This window comes from Neopelma chrysocephalum, unplaced genomic scaffold (assembly GCF_003984885.1).
Source record: "Neopelma chrysocephalum unplaced genomic scaffold, ASM398488v2 Primary Assembly neopelma1_59, whole genome shotgun sequence".
Taxonomy (NCBI): Eukaryota; Metazoa; Chordata; class Aves; order Passeriformes; family Pipridae; genus Neopelma; species Neopelma chrysocephalum.
Genome location: NW_020897714.1, coordinates 28566800 through 28591333, shown reverse-complemented (window position 1 = coordinate 28591333; position 24534 = coordinate 28566800). Strand labels below are relative to the sequence as shown.

Below are 24534 nucleotides of genomic sequence, written 5' to 3'. Positions count from 1 at the left end.
TTTAAGCTGAAAAATCACTCCTTCCTTGTTCTGGTGAAGATCCCTGAGTTGGCTAATGCAATCACTAATGTCTGTTCCAGACACAGCTCAGACAAAACCCCCAGGGGCAGAAAACGCCTGGTGACCAAAGGGCTGGAAACTGTGAAGTCTTACAACCCAGAGAGCAATGAAAAGCCTTATGAGGAAGACTGATGTAAGCAACCTCAAAAATGGCACACGCCCTTGCTTTTCCTGCCTCTTCAATCATAGGGAAGTTTGTATTTGTCTTGCATGACAGTGAATACACCAACAAAGCTCATTAGCTTTATCTTGCCAGGAAAACTACACGTTTAATTTATAATGAAGGCAAGAGGCCCCACAGTTGGCTGTTTTCCCAGATCCCTTCAAGAAACCAGAATTTGTCAGTCCCCCTACCTATGAGTAATGTTCCATCTTGCCAATCAGGAGGTTATCTCAAGGCACAAGAAGGACATAGTATTAAGATGACTGCTCCTCTTTGAGGGATACTAAAAAAAGAAGGTTCCTTCCGTACATGACAGATCTGCTGGGTTGTGGTTTCAGTTTTCTGGAATGCTGGAGTACAGATAATACCAGAAACTCCAATGGAGTTTTCTTGTAACTTTGCTATTGCTATCAATCTTCTGTGACACTACTACAGCAGTGTGCATCAGTTTAAAACCCTACGTTTTCTGGCTACAAAAGCTGAGCTACAGAACTAACATCATCAACCTCACAGTCCTGTTTTCTTTCTTTGTTTGAGCCTACTGATCTACAAGGAGAAGTAGATATCCATTACTTCAGAAAAGAAACAATCAAGCACTTTAGTTACTAAAGTCAACAGGCAAGATTGTTTAATAACATCAATATATATGGAGAGAATGTTCCTTACATTAGTAGATCTCAAAATAATAAACCGACTTGCTATCATTCACACACATCAGAGCAACTTTTGACTTTTTCAAAGAATATTACCATACATCTGGGAATACGGGTACATATGTTACATATAATCCAGATGTTTTTATTTTTATTGTGGTATCACAAAAGCTCCAAGCAAAAAAAGGGGTAATATAAAAATAAAGTAGCACATTCTCCAAATGTGTACAAATTTTGAATTATAACAAAGGCAGGCATAAACACTTATTTTGAATCCAGTAGGTTCCTCTGCCATAGCTGTTGCAGTGGTAGTCATAACTGTGCACTAAAATTTACTGTAATAGTATAACATTTGTTATATGTAAAATCAATTTTTCAAATTTAACTTATGCCTCCTCCAGTAGTTTAGGTGGCCCACATAATTTTCTAAACAATCTTTGAGCGCATGTTCAGCATCTATCAGTAAATTCACTCCCAAATTCCACTGCTCTGAAATGTAATAAAAAGCTGTTCTTATGCAACCCTATTCAAAAGCTGTCTGGACATGGTCCTAGGCAACTGACTCTGTATAGCCCTGCTTGAGCAGGCAGGTTGATAAGATGACCTCCAGAGGTCTTTTCCAACCTCAATCACTCCATGATTCTGTGAAGACTATTTGCCATAAAACCATACATGCATTGAACAAAGAACTCAGGAACAGAAAGTCTCAGGCTTCCTCTGTTGATGTTCAATGCAGAAACATCTTACAACGTTCTTCAGCGGTACAAGTCTGTGCTTAGGACTACTGTACTAAGCCTCTGACTTCTGGTTTAATGACAAAACACAATTAAAACTCTTCATAATAGTGTCAGGAGTGGTCAGAGGACAATTTATTGTTTTCAATAACTAAGCATGAAGTATTCAACAGATAAAAGGGAATTTCACCAAGTAATACAAGTGATCATGTACTGTATTATAACCTTAATAAGATACCTGTTGCTCTAGGCTATGAACTCACTGGTGAGGGCCGTATCAGTGCCCAACTTAATGCCATGAAATCCATGTTTGTTTGGAAAGTAAAAGCCCTCACAATGAGAATGCTGGAGTACACTTCAAGCTACAAGTTATCTGCCATGACTGATCTGGATTAGGCAAGAAGTTCAAAAGTACATTCCTCAGGTCAGTCCTTGGGAGAACACACTGTCACCTCTACCAGCACCCATAAACTATGTAGTGTCTGCCATTGAAAATACTGTTTCAAGCTAAGTTTGGGGACATTTTAGGATCCCAGAAAAATGTATGTTATTATATGGCTCAGAAAGAATCAAAGATATCAAATCTCACAAGCTAAAGCCTCCCCTCAGATGGAAGGGACTTTGCTGACACTGAACCCAAAGTTGCTGTAACAAACTTCAAGATCTGTATGGTTATAAGCCACCTTCAAAACTAAACTAGTAAAGAGTTGAAAAGTGGCATGAAGAAACTGTGTTATTCCCCTGCTCTAATATTATCTTATTAGCTGTACATTCATAGAAGTAAAAAAAAAAAAAAGACACACCATGTCACCTGGACTGCAATTACTCTAAAAGGTCTCAATAGATTCTCAGAGAAGTGGAAAGTCAAAATTGAGTGGTAAAGGACCTTACTTTTGAAGTGGTCATGGCTCACCGTAAAATGAAAATAAATTCTGTGTTATGTCCTCATTTTCCATGTGGAAATTAAACAACCAATCTCCTACTTGAATGGCAGAAATTAAAAAAATCTCACAGGATAATTATGCTGGATTTGAACTCATATAATAAAGCCTCTCCAGTCTTCTTTGGCACTTTCATTGCTACCACAAGATTTTAGCTAGTAGTATTTTGATAGAGATGAGGGTTTAAAAGACTGTATAATTTTTCCTATTATTCCTCTAACTGAAGATAATACTACTACCTGAAACTCCCATCCCACATGGTAAGCAATTATGAGAGTGAAAACAGAAGTGACTGTAGCATCTTGGAGAGACAGCGTAAGAAATTAAAACAGCTTCTCGAAATTTCTAGAAGCCACAAATTTCAATTTTGTTATGTTCAGTGGTTGTCAGCAAGCCTGTAACAGAAAGGCTTGAATGAAAGAAAAAGCAGCAGCAGCAGAGGTCTGATATCCCTTCAGGGACACAGAGATACAAGTCTATCATGACCCTAACAGGACATGTCTTTGAGGTCATGTCTGTCAGATCTAATAAAGAAGCTGGCACATGCCTGTGGGGATGTTTGGTCTTTTTTGTGGTGTTTGAAGTCTCTGAACAGAGTTTGGAACCAGCTCAGTGGCATGCCTTGAGACCTGGAGGGAAAGGAGCAGAAGCACGGCTTTTTCTGACAGAGAGAGATACTTACAGAAATACCCTTGTATTTGCACTGATAAGCCACAGAGTTCCTGAAGAAAAGTACCTATTTCATCAGCTCTACCTGAGTAGAAAGTCCAGCATATCTTCCTTCTACCTCCCTGCAGAAGCTCTGATGAGCGGACTATTATGATCCTGTGTGGTGCTCCTCTTTAAATATTCATGATTCAAGCACGTAACAAGCAGAGAATAAGCTTTCCCACAAATATGTTACAGAAGAAAAGAATCATCCAGTCTGAAACAGGAGGCCACATGCACATCCACAGACCACCTTTGTTGGGACAGTCTTACTTTGCTGTATAGTTGACACAACCAGAGACTTGGACACACACTGCAAGTCTCAATGAGCCGCTGCCTACAGTGTGTGCACTATAGGACTTTAAAGTGCTAAATGTCATCATAGAGAGTCTCAAAGGGATATCTCAAAGTCCATCCTGCATTTCATTAATTCTTAGAAAACCATATATTCTTTCATCTGGTAGTCAAGTTCAAGGTCACACCCGGGAGGATGAAACTATCATAAACTGAATTACATGTTTGAAAATGCATTTCCTTGTCTTCAGGCTTGGAGCAGAAGAGCTGCCTCAGGAGGCAAATCTACTTCACAGATGAGGGAATAGAAAGAAAACAATCTTTAAAGTACAAACACCAAAATTCAAAAGTTATGAATACTAAACCAACACTGCTATTGTAGTAACTATGATCACTATTGAATTCAAAGAACTGAGTAATAAATTTTATTTGCAGCCCCTCTCCTGCCACACAGTACTTCTTATCAATAAGCATCAGATATTTATTTTGATTTCTAAGCTTTTTGAAAAGCAGAGGACATTTATTTCCTGTGGAGAAACGCAATGCTTCTTATCCAAAAGTGCAGGAGCATTTGGAATCTTCCCAAATTTTAGCTAAACAAGTCAGCACAGCCACCAAAAAAAAAAAAATCTGTGTTCTTCCTTTATCACAGGTCAATTATCACATAGCACATGAGGAGCTGCCAAAAACACTGCTATGTTCAGAAACTAAAACTTGCATTTTATTTGCCTGCAGCTGCATTGCACAAAGAAGGGAGTGTTAACCCCCCCTCCCCAAGACAAAACATGACCTACCCCAAAAGCACAGGGTGATTGATTCACTGCTTGCTTTTTTGTTTTTTCTTTCAGGGTACTGTTACTTATCTTTTGTCCCAAATGCTATTTCTATAAAATGCTTTGATTGCAACGTATTGATTTTTTTCCCCATTCCTTTTCATCCTTGTCTACCAGCACAGATAGACAGATGTGGCAAAGAGAGTAAAAAAGCACCATTTAAGGTTTTTCAAGTTCAGATTTCAAATTTGCCCAGCATGGTCCGTGTTTTATTATCAGAGACACTCTCCCCTTGCCTTGAGTTCTAACAACTTAAAACGAGATTTTATGCAAGATTTATTTTCAATGAAATGAGAAAAAAAATTAATCCTGAAGCTCTGTGAAACTAAATTTTTGCATTAAATTTTCAGACATAAATCCAAAGTCTCCAAATTTCTAGCATTTGCCCTACTTCTATTGTATAAAATAAAGGTGTTATCAAGCAGCATCATTGTGTGAGCTTAGAACTGGAAAGATTCCAGAATTTAAAATGGGAAGCATGTGGTTTCCTCAGCAACCTGGAAAATGTATTTTGGTGCCTACTGGGTATCAGAATGATGCCAATTGTAATGTTAATTTTTCAGATCTTTGTTGTTCATAATCTTCTTCTGTGTCTTTTAACTGTTCTCTAATCAGCCAGTAAACTTTCATGACTTTCTTCATCTTGATTTTTGAATGACCTAAAAGTATACTTTCTAGTTCACCCCCTTTAATCAATACAATGAAAATAATGGTTCATAAAACAAACCAGGCAGTGGCCTCTGTCAATGAATCCAAACAGAGACCCAATAGTAAAGGGTGCATTTTAAAACATTTGTGTTTCAACAACAGAAATTGTAGTAACTTAGGATAGCACAGTTTTGGGCACCACACCAAAAAATTCCTTATCAATATCATCAGAATAGGTGATTACATATCTAAGAGTCACAGAAAATAAAAAAAAATATGAGGTCCAAATACCCAATTGACTATGGCTACATTACTAGCACAGCCAAACTCTATAGATTTCAAAAGAAGTAAACAGCTTCTAAATGGATAAGTTATGCAAGTTAATGATTTTTTCATAAATTCTTTTCTTTTCAAACCTTTACCATTTTAGCTTTTGCTAGAAATTTTCTTTTTACCTAGCATTAAAAAATATTAGTGTGCAAAATTTAGTTGATTAGAATCGAACTTCAAAAATATCATCCAATCTGAGTACCCGCTGAGGGAAGAGTACGTGGTAAAAACTGACTGAATAGTATCTACTAATTCAACTCTTAATTTTTATAAATTCCTTCAACATGCCAACACCTGTCCCCTGTTCCTTCTCATAACTGCTGATTCCAAATATCCATAGAAAAATATTACTTAACACTATAAAGAAAAAGCTTTTTTTGTACCACAAGTCTTCCATAGTCTTTCACTGTCTCCAGTTAAAATGCCTGAGTACCATTTAAATCATGTCGATTAACTTAAAACAAACATTTACTATCAGATAACTAAGACGGTGAAAAAACCTCAAATAAGCTATCTAAGATGTCTGTGACCTCTGAAGATACTTTAAACTGTACCTTCAGTTCTTCAACTGGAATATACAGGTTAAAACCTGATCTGTCTGAACATACCAGTTTATAATCAGAGGGAGAAATAAAAACACTATCATGCATGGAGGTAAAAGTTTAAAGACTGCATATTTTTTTAATGACAATAAAATTCTGAACTGTCCCGGAAGGTTTGAAAGACAGCACTTGGATAAAGCAGAAAACAAGCTGTGCACTTTAATAAGAAAATGCACTCTAGAAATGCAAAGAAAGAAAATCACTGTTTACAAGCATTAAGAGAAAAAAATTTACATGAGAGGAACTACAGGCTTCTAAAGTTGCAGGCAAGGGGCAGAATTAGCTACCTGTGAAGTCAAAAAATGGCAGGCATATATACCAGATAAAAATGAGACTTCATCATTTTTCCCTAGCACGTGAAACATTTTATGCAAGTTCTCATAACTTCCACAATAATATGTATCAAAAAAAATCAGATCAGTCCTTCCTTAGGTGTTGTCTCAAGCTCTGCTTTTCTGTGGAAAAATGCTAAAGAGAACAAGAAAAATGCAAAGCCCTGCTTATTTAAGTAAAAAGAAATTCCATATTGCACCACAAACCTCCAGAATTGTCAACTGGATTCTTCACTAGGTTTGTTAGTTATAGAAACTGAAAAATTAATCTTTGAATTTACAACCCTCACAATTTAACTGTTCATGTCAAAGGAAATGCTTCCAGCAACTTCGAGGCTAAAGCACATTCAAATCTCCACGATTCTAGTTAGCAGCAGGAAATACATATTTTTTTACAGATACGTTTTATGGTTTTTATATGGAACAGGTTGCCCAGAGAAGCTGTGGATGGTCCATCCCTGGAAGTGTTCAATGCCAAGTTGAGTGGGGCTTTGAGCAACCTCGTCTAGTGGAAGGTTCCCCACCCACGGCAGCAGGATTGGAACTAGATGATCTTTAAGGTCCCTTCTAATGCAAAGCATTCTATGATGGTTTGATTCTATGATTTTGGGTGGGGTTTTTTTTGTTTAAGAAGCACAGAGAAAGATTTACAAAACACCACAAATTGCAATTTATTATGGCAGTGTTATCCTCAGTTGAGCTGTCTAGGAGAACAAGACCTGAAAGCCTTTACATCTAGAAGCCTGGGTCCTTACTTTCCAACCTGAAGAGACCAGGTACTTATACCTGGAAGCAGCAACAAACAAACCTCAAAAAACAGGCCAGATGCAAGAAGACACAAGATGAAACTGTCTTAATACGGGTTACAGTGGTCTCAAAAAAACCAGTATTAAAAAATGGGTAAAAAGAGAATCTTTAGCACTGCCTATAAATGATCTAATGAAAGGTCATTCTCAAGTGTCAAGTAAAGCGAGTAAGAAAACGTGTGAAAACACAGTGTAAGAGTAAATGGAAGTAAAACACCCTCACTGACATTTAACATTTACGCAAATGTCAGATTCCTCACTTCTTGGTTAAACATTCAGCTGGGATCTCAATCTATGTTGGGCATGTGCATGGCCAATTTTGAAAACAAAGAGAAAGCACAGCACAAAAATCAGAAATCTGTAAGTATTTCTAAAAAGATGAACAGTCAAAAAAATGAGCCCATGAAGACTGGGAATTAGGGCTCTGCTCTAGAATTATTAATGAATTATTTATGGCTTAAGTCCATGCCTGGACTTTCATTCCCACACGACATTTGCTGTAACAGACCTGAACACGACCTAAACCCTCATGATTCATGGTTATGTACAAGAAGAAAAGGCATTGGCCAGGCGTCAGAAACTAATCAATATTCTGAACTATTAATATCATGAGAATTCCACTGAATTGTTTAAAGGTCTAGGGAAAAAAATAAAACAAAAAACACCCACATTTACAGCCTAATACATTTAATAAAAGCCCTAAGTGCAGCTTCTCTAAAGATAGAGAGAAAAAAATATTCTTTAAAATTTATTGTGATACATGCATTTCTCTCTTTTTACCATGTGTGGCAGAAAATAGGGATATATTGTGTGCAATTTGCCAACAATCATCTATAACGATGTTCACTGCCCCAGGACTCAATGCCCTTTCGGAAACCTCTCTAATTTCTCTGACAGGGTCTACTTTTCCTTACCCAGACCTCCCCCATTTCACTGATAAGGTCTCCATTTTCTTATCCAGAAAGATATGAAGGATAGTCTGAACCCTGATTATCCTATTCTAGCAGTTCCCATGAAATATTAAGTATGATAAAACAACATTCCTAATGAAATTTATATAAAGTTATTCCTGAACTTTCCTCAGTAAGTTACAGAGAAATCATCCTAATTGCTTCTACTGATACATCTCCTCACTCATTTAGTCACATACTGAAGTTACAGTCAGCCAGTGCTCTGTGCTTCAAACCAGTGTGGCTTTGGTAAGGTGGTGGGTGTGAAAAGATTGATTTTTCAGATGATGTGCTCTCACACAGATACATCAGTCATTGTTAATAGCCCAGTGGAAGCACAAGCAGCACACACAACCACTGAAAGGGAACAACCTCTGCTCTGAATTCCTTCTATTTTTTTCATCAAAATTTCAAACTAAAATTCATCATTCACCAGATTCCCATTACACGAATGGACTCAATATCCAAAATGTAAATTCTAGTACAGACTTTCTGACAGACTTGGAAATTGAGATGCATCAGAGATATGTATCTGACCTCTACATTCTTACCTTCTTCTGAAGAACGTTAACTTTGCGTTCCTTCACCTCTAACATGTCCTTGAGGTCATGGATCTCTCCTGCTTGAGTCCCCTTCTCCTCTGCCATCTCCTGAATCTGCTTTGTCTTCTTATTTAGCATAGTCTCCTTCTCTTCCAGACGTAATCGTAACGCATCCACCTAGATTTGGAAATGCAGAAACAGGGTTTGTTTAGCACTGAGGGAGAGAAATTTTAGAAAAGTAAAACTACACTTCCACAGGGGAATTATTACAAACAGATTCAGAAATCTAACACCCCTTTAAGGATTCAACATACATAAGATTGTGATAAAACAGTTATCACAAGTGGCAGGAGACTAAACAGTAAAAATAAACAACTGTTTTACTTCCAAACTATATGAGACTAACGCTCCTTCTTGGAAAATCTCAAATTGTACTTCTCACATATCTCAGTCTTGTAACATACAAGCCTGGAATTTTTCTCCTCAAAGTAGAAGCCAACACAATGTGTTGTTGAGAAGTTCTCTCATATGTAGGGAAACTGAGCCCTTTATTTAAAACATTACTAATACTCAGAGATTTAAATATTGACTCTTAGTAACAAATAGTCACTTTATATTCTAGGTTTTAATCAGAATACTAGCTGAGCCTGGAGGTAATGAAAGCAGAGTTCTTTGCAGCAACTACAGATGAAAACATGGGAAGAGGTTACCTTAGGATGGCTAAGAATATTTTGGCTTAAAAAGTCACATAACAGTTTATATGTAACATGCCTTTTCCCCAGGATGCAGTCTTATATTAGAGATAAAATGGAACAAATGACACAGTACAGGATATTGTGGGTGCAATTTGGGCACGTAAACACATTTAGAGCTTCCATGGCCTCAGTAAATTTAGAAACACACTGGGAATTCTACAGTATCCTCAAACTTCAAAACTGCATGTTGAACAGCTTTTGCTTTTCCTTCTTCATTTCTCTTACACAAACAAAACAGCTCACAAGACAAAGGAAATGGGAGAAGGAATCAGAGCTATCTGAATATAAATTTGATGAGAAGAATAAGGTCACCACAGAGCACAGACTAATCTCAAAGACCATTGTGGAATACGAAATCCAACACCACCAACCTGCTCAAGACACCAAAAGAAACCCACTGACCCCTATCCACTCAACATTCAGACAGAGCTCAAATCTGCCAGCTTGGCTGCTAATCTTATTTGACAGTATCAGATTTGGTTCCTGTTAGCTGAATCCATTACAGGACATCAGTCACACAGAGTAAACAGAGTGATCAATGAATTTCTTGGTCCTTCTGCACAGCATAGACTAGCAGAGACATGAAGTGAAAAGATGACTTTGACAACTCCAGCTAAGGAAAGAATTTAGGAAGTCACTATGCCTATGATATTTTGAGCAGCATTTAGTTTTAATGTGTTATTCTAATTCCATTTTATTTCGATTTGTTAATGGAAAAGTTGCCTCTAAGGCTCTGCATTTACAGTATGTCACACCCACAGAATCCTTTGCTGTTTTGTCTGACTCCTTTCACTCAGAGAAATAAGCACTTGCCAGCGGGGAAAAGGACTGCCCTGCTCTCCCGATCAGCACTGCAATCCCGCTGCCACCTCTACGTCTGGAGCCTTCTCACTTACACATACGTTATTAAAATCACATTTCTAACCTTTCACCCAGCAAGTGGGGTATGGAGTATAATCTGCAGGGATATTAGACTACCAGGTATACCCAAATATGATTTATGGGACAGCTAGTCTTTGCAATGAAAAGTTCAGCAGGTGGATCAGGTTTTGTCTTCTTTCTAAAAACACGCAGTTTTATAGATTGATTACATTATGTTCTTCTCTCGATATCTCTGATATTAAAACTAAGAGTCATTTTTACTAATTCTTGAAGGGAAACTGAAAATCTCCCTCAAAAGAAAATCCACATACTCTCTACAGTTGAGTTGCAAAATATTTGAGACAGTCCAGATGCCTACAGCACAGTATAAAATGAAAACAGAACATCTGCAAATAGAAATTTATCCACAGAATGCTTTCCATTTTCTGATTGATTATTCTCTTTGAACTCTATATTAGCTTACGGTTTCGGGTAAATTACATTCCTGGTTTTATTTGTGTGAGGTCCTTGCCTCGGAAACCATAGAAAACACTTTCAAGAGTATTTTCAAAGGCTGGCAGGACACACAATCATCACCTTAGCACCATTCCTGGCAGAACACTGCACTTGTTTATTCATGTCAGCTCAGTTTATGTATGGCATCCTCCCACAGTGACAAGAATTGAGGTCTGTGGCAGTCAGGTGATGCCAACTTCAACAGAGCCAGCTTAAGATCTTCTCTGTACATGGAAATGACCAGGCAAACAGCTACTGAGGTGTGACGCCCCTTGTCCTGACTTCTGTGTCTTGGATGGTGTTGTCTTAACCCTGGGTTAACCTAACTGCTTCCACAGTAATAGACTGTCATGTCTTTAATTATGCATGGCAAGCAAAATTTTACAGTACAGCTCAGGCAACTGCTAGTGCTTCGTGTAACAATGGGCTTGTTAACTTGACCTGCACACATCATCCAATTGCCCATGAAACTTTAGCAAAATAAGCACATTGGTTGCCACTTTAACACGACAGCCTTCCTAGGCACAGGTGCCTCTCTTCAGCTGGGTACCACATACTAGACTTAAATTTCTTCACTGTAAGAACAATAAGAAAAGCTGTGTTGGGAACCACTGATCTGTCTTCACAGGATTTTCTAGCAGCAGCAAATAATAATCTCTGACTCCGTTCTTAATATGTATAGCCATACATTAAACATGTAGAAGTCCAAACTTCTGAGAAAAACTAGTACATTAGTAGCTTTAATGACTACCAGAATAAACACAATAAATGAAATAATATTTACTATAAATTTAATCTTAAGTTTTTTTTAGAATCTTGATTCTGTAGTTACAGTCTTAGCTTTCAGAATATTCCCAAACTATAGGGAAATCACTTATATTTTCAGAAGTCGACAGTGAGTTTCAGAACTGAGTCAGGAGCTTGAGTCAACAGGACTTAGGTTGCACACTTTTTTTTCCCTGAATTTTAACATCATCCCCACTGTACAGTAGCAATCAGGTTATTACGCTGCTGATTCTCACTTGGGGAAAAAATCCCAGTGTGCTAGTCTTTTCCTGTGTGATTCCTTCTCATCCACCTGTCACTTGTTCAAACCATGGCTGAACCAGCAGTTTAGACAGTGAACCAAACCATACTTAATTCAGAGGTTTCAGACAGTACAATCTCCCCTATGCTCTGTCCAAGCCCAAATTTCTCTGTAACAGCAAAATTCAAAACTCTAATTCTCAGTTGGTATGACTACAGCTGCACAGTAAAGGCAGAAAAACGAACAGATCGAATACCAATACTTAAATGTGTGTTTAGAGCTTGCAAAGGTTTCTAACAGAAGCCTGCCACTTTTTAGAGCAGAGGTTAAGTAATTCTGTGTCAGCACTCAGAATTCAAAGATAATTGAGAAATGCACAGAGACATGAAATTATATTTGGTATGTGTGTGAGTGTTGCTTTTCACCTAAGCTATTCTTATGTGAAGTCTCCAAGTATGAGTATATTTTAAAAAGGATCAGTTTTGTGACATTTCATTACTAACTTGCAAACATATCATATAAATACAAAAAAAAAGAGTTAAGCCTTTTTACTGACAGCATAGTCTGTAATTAAGACTTTAGAGCTATGTTTATTGACTGATTTTGAATGCACCAGTAGTTCACAGGACTTAATTTAATTCTCTATTTTTGACATTGTCTTTCTTATTAATTACGTTAGAGTTGACTCTTTACCTCCTTACCCAGACTGCAGCAATATCAAGTATGGTCTGTAGAGGAGAGTGAATTCTTTATGAACACGCAGCTCCAGTTACACTTGGACAACTTAGTAGGATTACATGATCATGCCACGGAGCAGAGGAGCACACACCCGGCTTTGTGCAGAGCTTGTTTGGTTCTTGCTGGGGTTATAAACTTAATGCAGGACAGATATACTGATTCTAGGGCCTGCTTAGGTCAGAAATCAGCTCAAATGCTCTTCCACAACCTTTAGCACAAGATATTAAATACCTAAACACGGTGAACTCAGTTCTGTGAGCTGACCTTCATGTTTGCAGGTGTCAGTACAGGTCTTCATGTAGCTGCTGCTAGTAAGTCTTGTTAGAGACACTCAGTTCCCATTTGCACATGCCTCACTAAATGTAATCCCCTTCCTAACTGTCTCTGATTTGGGAGACTCCACTATAGTTTCAAAACACCAGTATAAGCCCCAATAAAAAAAGATCCTTAAAAAAAAATCACGTTCTACTGAGATATTCAGAGCAAATAAAAACTTACAGAGGACTAGATTCATTTTTCTACTGAATATTCATCTGAATTTACCATAGGAACAAACCAATTACAGAACCATGCCAGCTTGGGCAGTATACAAAAATAAAGGGGAATGTTCTCACTGGTTAATGTAACTTCCCACTGAAGCCACATACCTTCATACCTTCTGGCACTGACCTAAGCTGAAGGACTCACTGGGTAAAACAAACTTTATATGGATAAAGCCTTAATTCCGAAATAAATACTGACTTATTTTCTGTTTTGTTTACAAAATGACTGTACAATTTTAGAGCCATTTTTAAAGGTTTCTTCACAAATCAAAAAGTTAACCACAATATCCTCTCCACCCAATAGCCCTCAAGATAAACATCCCACAAACAGCTCACTGTTGTTTGTAGCCCTAGGGTGGCAGGTGGGAAATCCATTTTTGAGATATTATATCAACATTTACCCCCACTTACAAGCAGGTTTCTTTAACAGAAGATTAAATAAAAGGTTATAAAGGTATTCTCTTTTAAAATGTTTATTTAAATATGACTTGAAAATATCAATCCCCTATGAAGATGCCTGCCAGTATATGTCAGAAACTGCACCTCTCTTCCTCCTCACAACTCTCTCTAGGTGTCTTAAGAGAAGCTAGTTATGGTTTTAACCAGTGCTCTCAACAAGTGAGCCCAAGCAGGATCTCACATTCCTATCCCATTCCCAGCAACAATGCTTGTATGGAAAGGAATCTTTTCCTTTAAAAAGCATGCAATGACAAACATCTCAACGCAGTAGATTTACAACATGTTTCAACCTTATACATGAGAGAATCACTTGAGAAGACCGATGATGATTTAATGGCTGAGCTTTCTGAGAAGAACACCAACAAGGATGAAAAAGATAAAACTATCTTTCAAAAAATATAAATATCTTCTTGGCACTACATAAAAATTCTTAGAAACAAAACTAATCATTCTAAATACCTACTCTGACACAATGGAATAGCCAGTTTATCAAACACTTCGTACGTGTTAAGTTCATACCAGTCTGCTAGATCTTACTGTGGAGAACATGCTGGACTATTCAATCCATTAAATCTATCATAAAAACATCATTCTAAACCAGTATTGTTAATGTTTTAGCTACAGCAGTTCTTTACTGAAAGACAGACAGACAGACAGCAAATCATCTTTCACTGTAACTGCAGATGTTACATTTTACTTACAATATGTGGGAGCAAATTATGTGAATAACCTAAAAGCAGTAAGCAGAAAATCTCTCTCTCTTTTCCCTCCTATCCCCCTCCCTTCAGCCACTTTTCATTAGTAAAAAAAGTTTGCACATTTGGAAGGAAGAATCCAATTTGGTTTTGAATTGTGGTGCTACATGAGAACCTCATTTGGAACCACCCAGTGCAGAACGAATATTCTCAATGATTATTTTGTAATATTACAAGTTAGACAGTAATTTTCTATATTAAAAAAGTACTTTGGCCTTCAGCTAAAATAAAAGCAAAATGTTCTGAATACCTGTCAAGAGTATCTATCAATGGTATATAAACAAATCTTTTTGGTTTTAAATATTCTGTTTAAATTTTGTACATTTTGGGTAAATATGTTTAACTACATTAACAGCTGAAATTATGACCCTCTACTGAAGTCTTTTAGCTTGCTAATAAAGTGTATTTGTTCAAGAGCTTACCTCTCACGGGCAGAAAAGTACTGCTATTTATTATTTAAAAGTGAAAAGAGAAATGTGTTTCTAGCTTTGTAGGTTTGTCACAATACTGCACAATGATTTAACATAACTATATTCTTTTCAATCACTATAATGATTTAAACCTGCAATTTACCTCTGAAAACCTTTACTTACATAATACCCATTTTCAATGATATTTTGAAATGTAAATTTTTATTTTTTTTTAAATAGTATGAATCTAGGGTACATTCCTGAACTAGCAAAATGGAAAGAACAAATTTAATAAGTAGTTTATTTAGTAAACTAGCACATTTTCACAGTTATACCCACTAATGTAATTTCAACATAAACCTGAGTATAACCAGAACAGCCATCTCAGAATATCAAAAGACATTTACTATGTAACTTGATTTCTGCGTGTCAACAAGGCCACGTGCACCCACAGATTCACTGACTTTGGCTAAAGAAAAGCTACACAAGGGTAAGAAGTTCAGATCAATTCTCTTACACGCCTAAAACTTGGAACTTTCCTCCCAGCATTACCCATAAATTTTCTGCATGCCTATTTCACAGCTCCGTTGGCTTTCTCCTGTTTTAGCTGTAGGGCCACCTAGTTTCTGATGCATCACTGCCATCTTTTGGACTTCCACTAACACTACAGTTTTCCAAGTCAGGGATTGTAATGCTGTCTGCACTCATCATTGCATGCTTGCCCTTCAAGAGTGTCCAGAAGCAATACATTTATGCCCCATTTTGTATCTCTTTGATGTTCAGATATACACTTGGGTCTTACACAATATGGGAATTTATGAAGCACTTGTTACTGAAACACAGTTTTGAAAATATTTTTCCTTTCTCTTGGAATGTGCATCATAGAACATGAAAGTCCATATTTTAGGTGTGAGCACAGTCTTACGTGCAAGAGTTCCTGTACATGCTGACAGTATGTGAAGCCTCTGCAAGGTGTATGCTACTGGAATGCTCTTCCTTTTTCTGCTCTTAGCTTCAAGGTCATTGAAAATAAATCCCCCCAGCAACTCCCAGCTCAGCTGAGCACCCTTACACACGTATTTGTCTTTACAATCCCCTGGCCTAGAGAATCAAACATATAATCAAAGATACAAAGTGCTCAGAGCAAGCAATACTGAAAGGCCGTGGGATTGTATAACCTAAGTAAAAAAGAAACAATGCTTTTTATCTCTGAAAAGTCAGTAACTAGAGAGTTGCCCATTTCACCTCTGTCTGCAGGATGGCAGCCCTTTGCTCTTTAGCTGTAAGAGATTCTTTCAGAACTTCGATATGCTGCTTGCTGTCAGAGAACTGATTTGTGAGGGTCTCCAGCTTTGTCTGCAAGGCCAGCAACTCGGTGTCTTTGCGTGACAGCTCCTGTTTCACCTGACCAATCTGAAAAAGAAAGAAAAGACGGGCAAAGGAAGAAATAATTTATAACTTCCTAAATACACATAACTACCAACAAACAGTATGATACTCTCCACTTATCTCACGGAATTGTGAAGCCTTCCGTTATCTTGAATGAAAGGCCAGCAAAAATTTGTGTCATGAGCAAAGAATACAAGGAAAAAGATGGGGGAGCAATAGCATCAGTTTTTCAAGAAAGGTTCTTTTTAACAGAGGCAATCTGTTCTTATTCATCTTCCAAAGGACTGATCAAAACCAGATACTTAGCAGGGATAAAGTTTTAATGAAGATGAAGCAGAACCACAACAAGAAGAACCCCTCTCAGAAGCATGATGTTTGCTTTGAAATGTCAAATCAGAAAGTTTCCCTCCATCTCTCCACCTATCAATCCAGACTCATGCTTATAGAAGATGTAAAGACACCCTTACTTTCCCCACTATTTACAAGACCAGCATTTCAATCTTCTAAGATTTAATTTATGGAGGCTTCTTAAAGCAGATGCAAATATACATCAGAACAACATGAAAACTGTTTGTGGAATTGCATTTTCTTGGGAGAAATTTCCTAAATTTAACTTAGTAAATTAAATCAGTATAGAAATGCAAATTTTAACAAATGTAGGTTGGATTATTTAAAAAGAAACAGTAATAAATGCTAAAATAAAGCACTGAAGTGAGCTGAAATGTCCTTCTAAGTGCAATCATCGCCCAGGACAATTTTTATTAAATCTGGGGGGAAAAGAAAAAAAAGAAAAAGAAAAAAATTCATTAAAGAGGACAGGGATGTCTAAATGTAGACATATGTCCAAGCTTGTAACCAACTTTCTGGTTTGCTTCCTACAGATCTCACAGAATAGCAATATTTTATTGCTGCATATATTATACAGCAGAGGTGGACACATCTCTAAAAACTAAACAGTTTTCCCTTTTTTAACTTGAACAATTTTGTTTGTGACATTAAAAAAAATCCCTTGGTCTCAAAAGTATGTAGTCCAATGCTTCAAAACAGAAATTAAAGGACATCACAAACTAAAAAAATTGACTAGATCATCCTCCATGTTTGGGAATGTGTTAAGAATAAAGCAATGGTATAATTTATAATTTTTTAAAAAATTTAATTAGAATAAATGCACGTACTAGTAGAAATAACTGAGAGAAAAAGTTTGGGTAAATGCCATTTTATCCTGACAACGCTGTTTCAATAATGGGCTACTAAAGAAAGAAAACTCTTTACCAAAGAGTATTAAAATAGCATCAAAATAAGTCATCAAGGACTCCTGTGTTCCAGTGTGAAACAGTGTACATGAGGAGACGAGGAAGAAGGACGACATATCTCAAAAAACCTCACACAAACTTGTTTTTTTAAAATGGAATAATTGGAAAGTGTATAAGACGAATTTATAGAACTATTCAATAGTTTATTGTTCACTTAATTTAAACATACTAGGTTGGGTTTTTTTACATTTTTAAAAGCAGACATACACAGAATGATTTTGCCACCTATTTAAATTCAGTACAAAGGTATTGATGTTAGCAGCATTATTTCTGCTGTCAGCCACTGGCCAATACCACCAGTTGCACAATACTGCCAGGCACAGCAGAACAGTTGGGAAGAGATGAATTATTTACTGCTGCTCATAATTTCTAGAGTATCTAAACCAAAAAAAGGCCTCCTTAAAAAATTTCAGATGACACAAACTTTTCCAACTAGTAGGTAGCCTGAACTATAGTAAAACTTTTTCAAAGCCACTTCGGATTTTCTTTGAAAAGATAGAGTCTTTTTGGAGTCATCTCAGAAGAGATGTTTACCACATGTCATTACATTAAAATTCCCAAGTAGTACCCTAACAGTCTTGTCTCTAGAAATCCCCATTTCAGAGATGCAAGCTCACACTGCAAATGTGATAAAGCTGTTTAGAAAAAGTGCAGCACATACCATTCCACATTGCAAGAGAAGTTAAGACAGCATCAAGTGCTCACACCTCTCTTCTTGGTGAGACACTGTGTTCACTCTTTTGAACGAAACTCTAATTTCACAGCAAAGGAATAACTTAAGCTCATGCTGCTAAAATTGAACAATCCGTTTCAAAAGCGTTCAGCATCCAGCTTTTGTTATTTTGGGGGGAACAATGTTAAGAGAGTTCAACCCAAGTTTTTAAATTAGTTTTGTTTCACTAGGAAAAGCAAACCTCTTTGAAAGTCTGGCCCCAAAATGGGTGCTGAATACTTTTGAAAATCTGCTTCAATAGAGAAGAGTAAGTTATTGCTCAAACAGCTCATACCATTAAAAAGAACCAACAAAACAAATACAGATGTTCAGCCGAAGAGTGATGTTATTTATGGACACCAAAACCATGTGAACAAAAAGGCAGCTACAAGGCTGAGCAGGCTGTTAGTTCTACTTGTTATATCAAGTTGTTAATAGGGTAAGAGAAGAAAAGCTACCCCGGAAGCCAGAGAGCTACCAAGCCCCAGTGAATGGCCGCTGCACACAAAAGATAGATCTTACTGCAGAGACCTCGGTCTGGAGACCAGCCACTCTTTTTTTCAGGTCCTCCCCTTGAGCCTCTTTGGCACTTAGCTCTTCCTTCAGTTGCTCTACCTGTCACGACATTGTTATGCTTTTAAATATTTATTATTTGTCAGCTTCTAGTTACCCAGTGCAAGTAACTAAAAGCGACAAAGAACTGAACAGAAGAATCAACACTGGTCACTCATTTTCTCTTTCATTCTTCGTTAAGTCTTCTCAAAAGTTTAATATCTGTGTAATTTCATATAGGCTGCCAGACATGAATTTGATTATGAAACAAAAGATGTACAGTTATGGTTATGTTCCCTTATGCCAGCTATAGGGCACTTATCCCAACAGTTTTGAAACTGGAATTCATAAGGAAAATACATCAGGAAAAAGGACATATTTCAGCTTAAGAGGAGTAAAGTTAATTGTCAAGATACAGACACAAATTACTATAAAATACAACAGTGAAAAAATAAATGCTGTGCAATTACAAAAGAAGGTAGGACAACCAGATTGGAGATGGTTATGAATCATGAGTAAATAGTTACCACAAAGGAGCAAATTTTCTGCAAGAAGAATAAATGAGCAGACACAATATACAGAAGAGATCCAGAAATCAAGCAGCTGAACAGATCTATAGGTCCACGGAGGGAGAGGAGAAGGGAAAACTGAAGAGTTGCTAACAAGAGAAGGAGGAAAGAAGAAAGAAAGACGAAACAATGGAAGGAAGAGATGCTCGAATCATGTCTCCATTCCTAATTTGAAGTGGGTATCCTTCAGTTCCTAGAAGCAACCCAGTGGAGTAAAGGACAAAAGTATAAAAGAACAGATGTGGTTATCTTGAGGTAGATGAGTGAGCTGGTGTGAGGCAAGCGGAAGAAACACATACTTAGTATATGTTCCTACTTCAGGGCAAGTAACACTTCACCAAGATATTTCATTCAGCATTCTTTTCTTGACAAATAATTTCAAGCAGGGCAAATGCAGTAGGTTACAATTGTTCAGGACCTAGTAGAGTCGTTTTCAACCTCTGTTCCACGGATTTGTATATCGCTTGCAGGGAGTACACAAAAGTTAACTAAGAAAAGCAGGACTGTTCACAATATACTTGAATTTACTGCACAAGGGGGCCTGAATCTTCATTAAAGAATGTCAGGGCCAGCTAAAAGACTGAGAAACAAAGAATGAATTCACTTTTGGCTACAGACAATTCAGTAGTCAGTGTCCATCTTTATACCTGAGGATCAACACATCTCACTGCTGTATTTCTCCTGCATTCCAAGCAACATAAATTAATGCTGGCACCACCACTGTTGTAGAATCTACTCTCATTCTGACTCCACTACTGGAAGGAGAGTGAAATGGAAAGCCATTATAGTGACAGTTTGTGCTCTTTTCAGTCTTTATATAATAACAAGGCCTACTAGTTACAGAACAACAGCTGCAGAAAGAAATATCCTTTTTTCAACATACTGCATTTGAAAAGATTTTAGACCAAATAAAACCTAGAACTACAATGGATTAGCAATGGTCTAAAGATAAACACAAAATCTTTCTAAAATGAAAGAAAATCAAGCATGACAATAAAAGCAGAATTTTGGCCACTGACCTTACTGAGCCAGTGTTATCATATTTTCAAATTTGAATTTAAAATTCTCTTAAATATTTACAAATTACTTCAGTGGCTTAATGGCAGAACACAATAAATTCTGTTTCCCAGCACTTGAATGGGAAGCCAGACCATAAATCAATCCTAGCTGTAGCATGAAAATTTCTCTCATCTGTTCGCTAAGCTCAGTTTAACTTAATACTGTCACTTGTTCTCTCAATACCTTATTTTTCATGAATTTGGAATGACTACGGTACACCTCCATCTGCTTCATTTCCTCTTCACGTTCCTCTGTGCTCAGAGCTCCATTTGACTTCAGCATCTGAATCTCCTCTTCCAAATCCCGGAGGCCACGCTCCATGGAAGAAATTTTCGAATCCTGAAAACGATTAGAAGAGACAGATAAAGATACAGAGTCAGATGATTTGTTAACATACCACCGGAGTGAAAAAAAGGAAATGATTTGTTAGATGTGTACCTGCCCTGGAAATTTACTCCTGAAGTTCCTACAGAAATCAGTCTACAACTCTTTACATCTGAGTGCTCAGACACTCATTTTTCAATTTTTTTTCTACCTTTCAAGAAAAGTAAAAGTTTAGTACTTACTGAAAGAAAACATGGCTCAGGGTAGGGACACAGTATATGATGAATAACATGAAGAAAAGTTGCCTTGTAATGCAAAGCCAGCATAAAACAGAGAAATTTAATTCTAATTGAATGGATAGCCAAGTGTGACTGCAAGAATGGCAAAAGATTGGGTTTGTACCACTAGAAATTTAAGTGGGGTCACAAATGGAGAACAGAAGGGCACCATAAGCAAGGAAAAGATGCAACAATCTAGTTTTGATTAGATATAGCAGCAAAGAATCTGTCAAGTATTCTGGCTCATACATACAACATATAAAAACATTTCCATGTTTTAAAAATATCCAGAAAAATAAAAAAGTCAATTATCCTCACAGTTTTGCAGGATGATCAGTCTACTTGGCTTACTTTTCATTACAAGTCCTACGTGTTAAGAACAGCAAGAACAGATTCATACAGCACACAGTTTCATGAATACTCATGAACAGGAATATGTATTTATGGATTGTAATCTCTCAAAGCAGTCTAATTTTTTAAATTTAATTTCCCCAGAATATTTATTCTTTCCTGAAAGACAAGTAGGGTTTGAAACTATCCTACAGTCTTTCGCAAACAAAACCTTTATATTTTTTAATTTGATAATCAAAGAACAGCTGAACAAAAAGCATGAAAGATTTTCACATACAGGTGTTCATTCATGAGATAAGGTTTCTTCTAAAGGACCATTTTGAAGATCTTGTTGGATCTCCTGCTTAATGTTTGATGCTTAAGTTAAAATCGGTAAAGCAAACTTTTGCAACAGAAAATTAGAGAGGTAGTGAGGTGAAGTGATGTGTTGAAATGTGTCCAGTATTTAATTTCAGCACTCACATCATTTCCCAGAAATGCCGGTGTGTTTCTCTTTTGATAGTAAAGACACTTATTGTTACCAGATGGTCAATTAGTTTTCATTAGTACGGACAAGAAGGATGACTAATAAAAGAATGACAGCAAATGAAAGGCTTCAGAGTAGAAAGATGTGATATGAATATGGAAAACACTGACATAGAATGGAAAAAGTTGCAAGGCAAAAAAGTAACGAAAATAAAAGAAAAGGAGGGATACAAAAAAGAATAGCTTGCAAAGACAGTTTCCAATTTTTTAATTGTATTTGTCCAAACCCTGTCTGATGTACTTTATGGGCCATACAATATGAAATATGATAGCAAAAAGCTGTGTAAACCACACACTTGATTGTGGCTCCTGAGCTCCTGGCAAACTGCCATCAATCCATTAAATACTTAAGTTAATGGTTTGAAAATTCAATTGCAAGTTCATCTAGAAAAGTTAGGTTTATGATGACATACAGACATCTTTCCAGCTACATGCTCCATTCTTTAAGTGGGTGTTGAGTTTGGCAACTTTGTTACACACAAAATGCAAAGCAGTATTTCAAATGTTGATAATACAAAAATAAAAGAACCCACATCATCATCAAAACTTAAAAATCTTTCATACTAATCTTTCCCATTCTTGTAATATAATGGACTTTTGGTTAACTGAAAGAAATCCATATATGCTGCTGCAGGCAGACAGAAGGCAGGTTTCTACTGTGTCTGTCTCTTCATTGATCAATAATAAATAAAATAGTACACATAATTAAATAGTATAAAGTAAATATACTTATTTTAAATTGGAAGACTGACAGAAGTATATGGTATTTTGTAGAGTCAGTCACCTTTCATATGAAAAGCCATTTTCCAGAGAACAAAATCTACTGTGGCCCATACACAATCATTTACCTTCATCTCAATAACAGTTTGAAGAGCCTTTGTCTTGGCTGTGTCAGGAGCATTTTCAAATCGACGATGGATCTCCTGTACCAGCAGAAAAGAAAGCAAGAGTTAAACTACTGGCATTATGTCCCAATAAAAACATAACTACTAGAAGCTTCTCTTTTTACTACATAGCATAACTCAATGCTGCTTTCTGATGTTACCAGCTCATACATTTTCTTTTATCGCTTCTCATATCAAAGAAACGATAGGCAAAAGTTCACTCAACAGAATCACAGCCTCAGTTAAAAGGCCCGAAAGAAATTACATCTTTGACTACCTACTTTCAAAATAAACTTGAAATGACAGCTGAGTCTACCAAAAAGCGTATCATCTGCCTGCTAAACTAATCTAAACTCTTGATAGTTTCTCATGGAAGACACAGATGTAATTCATTTGACTAGGTGTTTACTGAAAACAGTAACACTGTGGTTTCTATTTCAACAAGCTATGGGGTGCAGCTGTTGTTGATAACTCTATTTTTCCAACTTTTTTACCCCAGAGTAGCACTATTTAACTATACAGGAGGAAAATTTTTCTCCCCTGGGCCTTGAGCATTAGTGAAAGTACATGACTATATAGCACATTGTTCTAGAAGCTCAGAGTACACAGACAAGAGGACACAAAAGTCCGTCATATTTATGTTGACGTAAATTCACAAAAATAGCATGTTTCAGACTGCTTGCTAAAGAATAAAATGACAGAAAGCTGAAACAACTTGTTCTACCATATAAAGCAGGGGTTTCAAGACAACAAATGTGAACACAGAAGAAAAAATATAGTAACTATTCAATTTCTTCTTTATTTGTCTTAAAATAGTATTGTCCTTACACCACACGCTAATGTTAAATGTAAGAATGTGAATACTGTTAGAATGTTAATCTTGTATGCCATAAAAATACTTTGGTGCCCACAGAGTACAAACTGTGATGTCAGTCAACCTAACAACAAATTGTATATGTGCCCATATACGATTAGCCACCTGCTTCCCTAAAAGACAAATCCCCAAAGCCATTTACAAACTTATATTTTCAATAGACATGGTGAAGAGATAGCATTTTGTATGGTAGTCAGACATGCAACTTGCTCCTTATGACTAATTACTTGAATGAGAAAGGTAGAGCTGCACAGTTCTTTTCAAAATACTGAAAACCCTACTTGTAAGATTGTTCAGTGTTCTTCCACAGTGAGCACGATCAAAATGTCTAATGACATGACAAGGGCCACAAGAAGAATTTTGCATAAGTTTGGCATAAGACCATTTGCATAAGTTGATGTCCATGAATGGTAATAGCAAGAAAAGCCAGTAGAAGGTTTGTTTTTTGTCTGTAGCATCATAAGTGAGGTGGTATTTGGGAATGCTCATGGTAGCACACATCCTATACTGGTGTAACATCAAATAATTCTCTCCGCTTGGCTATGAGAGCATCTACTGAGAATATACATATAAAGAACAGAACTCCAAGAACCCCATTTAACCCCTTTGAGAGGAAACTAGCAAAACCAGTTGAAGACACCCCAGTCAGATCTCGGTGGCACATTAGAATTCATGTCCGCTCAAAGAAAAGTTACATGGGACGGGAAGAAAAGAGGGTTTGAATCCCTCAAACTTCACCGTTAAAAAAAAAAAAAGCTGTTTTTCCTAACTTCAAAACTCATGTATAGGAAAAAGGGAGTAATTATGAAGATGATTCTTTAAGCTTAAGAAAGTGAAGAAAGATCCAAGAGTGAAAAGTATCCTATTCTGAATTGCACGAGCTTTCTCTAAATACAGAAAGTTGTATCTCCAGCTGTTCCTGTCACATCAGTTGTACAACCATCCCAGTCCTATTATTGTAGAATAAAATGAAGCAGTTTGATAATAGAAAAGAAATTAAAACAAACTCATGAGCCTTTAGAAACTGAGAAAACAAGGGCTAAGA

The 24534-nt window shown here is 36.8% G+C and overlaps 1 protein-coding gene across 11 annotated transcripts in view; it reads right to left on the bottom strand.

The window, feature by feature from the left end:
* The window catches only part of ERC1 (ELKS/RAB6-interacting/CAST family member 1), a 283422-nt gene that overhangs the window by 195281 nt on the left and 63607 nt on the right, over positions 1-24534 (bottom strand). For 6 of the 11 annotated variants that reach the window (XM_027680687.1, XM_027680693.1, XM_027680688.1 and 3 more), the window contains exons 3-7: positions 22580-22654; positions 20437-20592; positions 18605-18688; positions 15905-16072; positions 8606-8773 (exon numbers count right to left, since the gene is read on the bottom strand). In XM_027680687.1, coding sequence (XP_027536488.1) covers positions 8606-8773; positions 15905-16072; positions 18605-18688; positions 20437-20592; positions 22580-22654 — 651 coding nt within the window. The remainder of the gene's footprint in view (positions 1-8605; positions 8774-15904; positions 16073-18604; positions 18689-20436; positions 20593-22579; positions 22655-24534) is intronic. The other 5 variants (XM_027680691.1, XM_027680694.1, XM_027680695.1 and 2 more) reach the window with 1 other exon arrangement.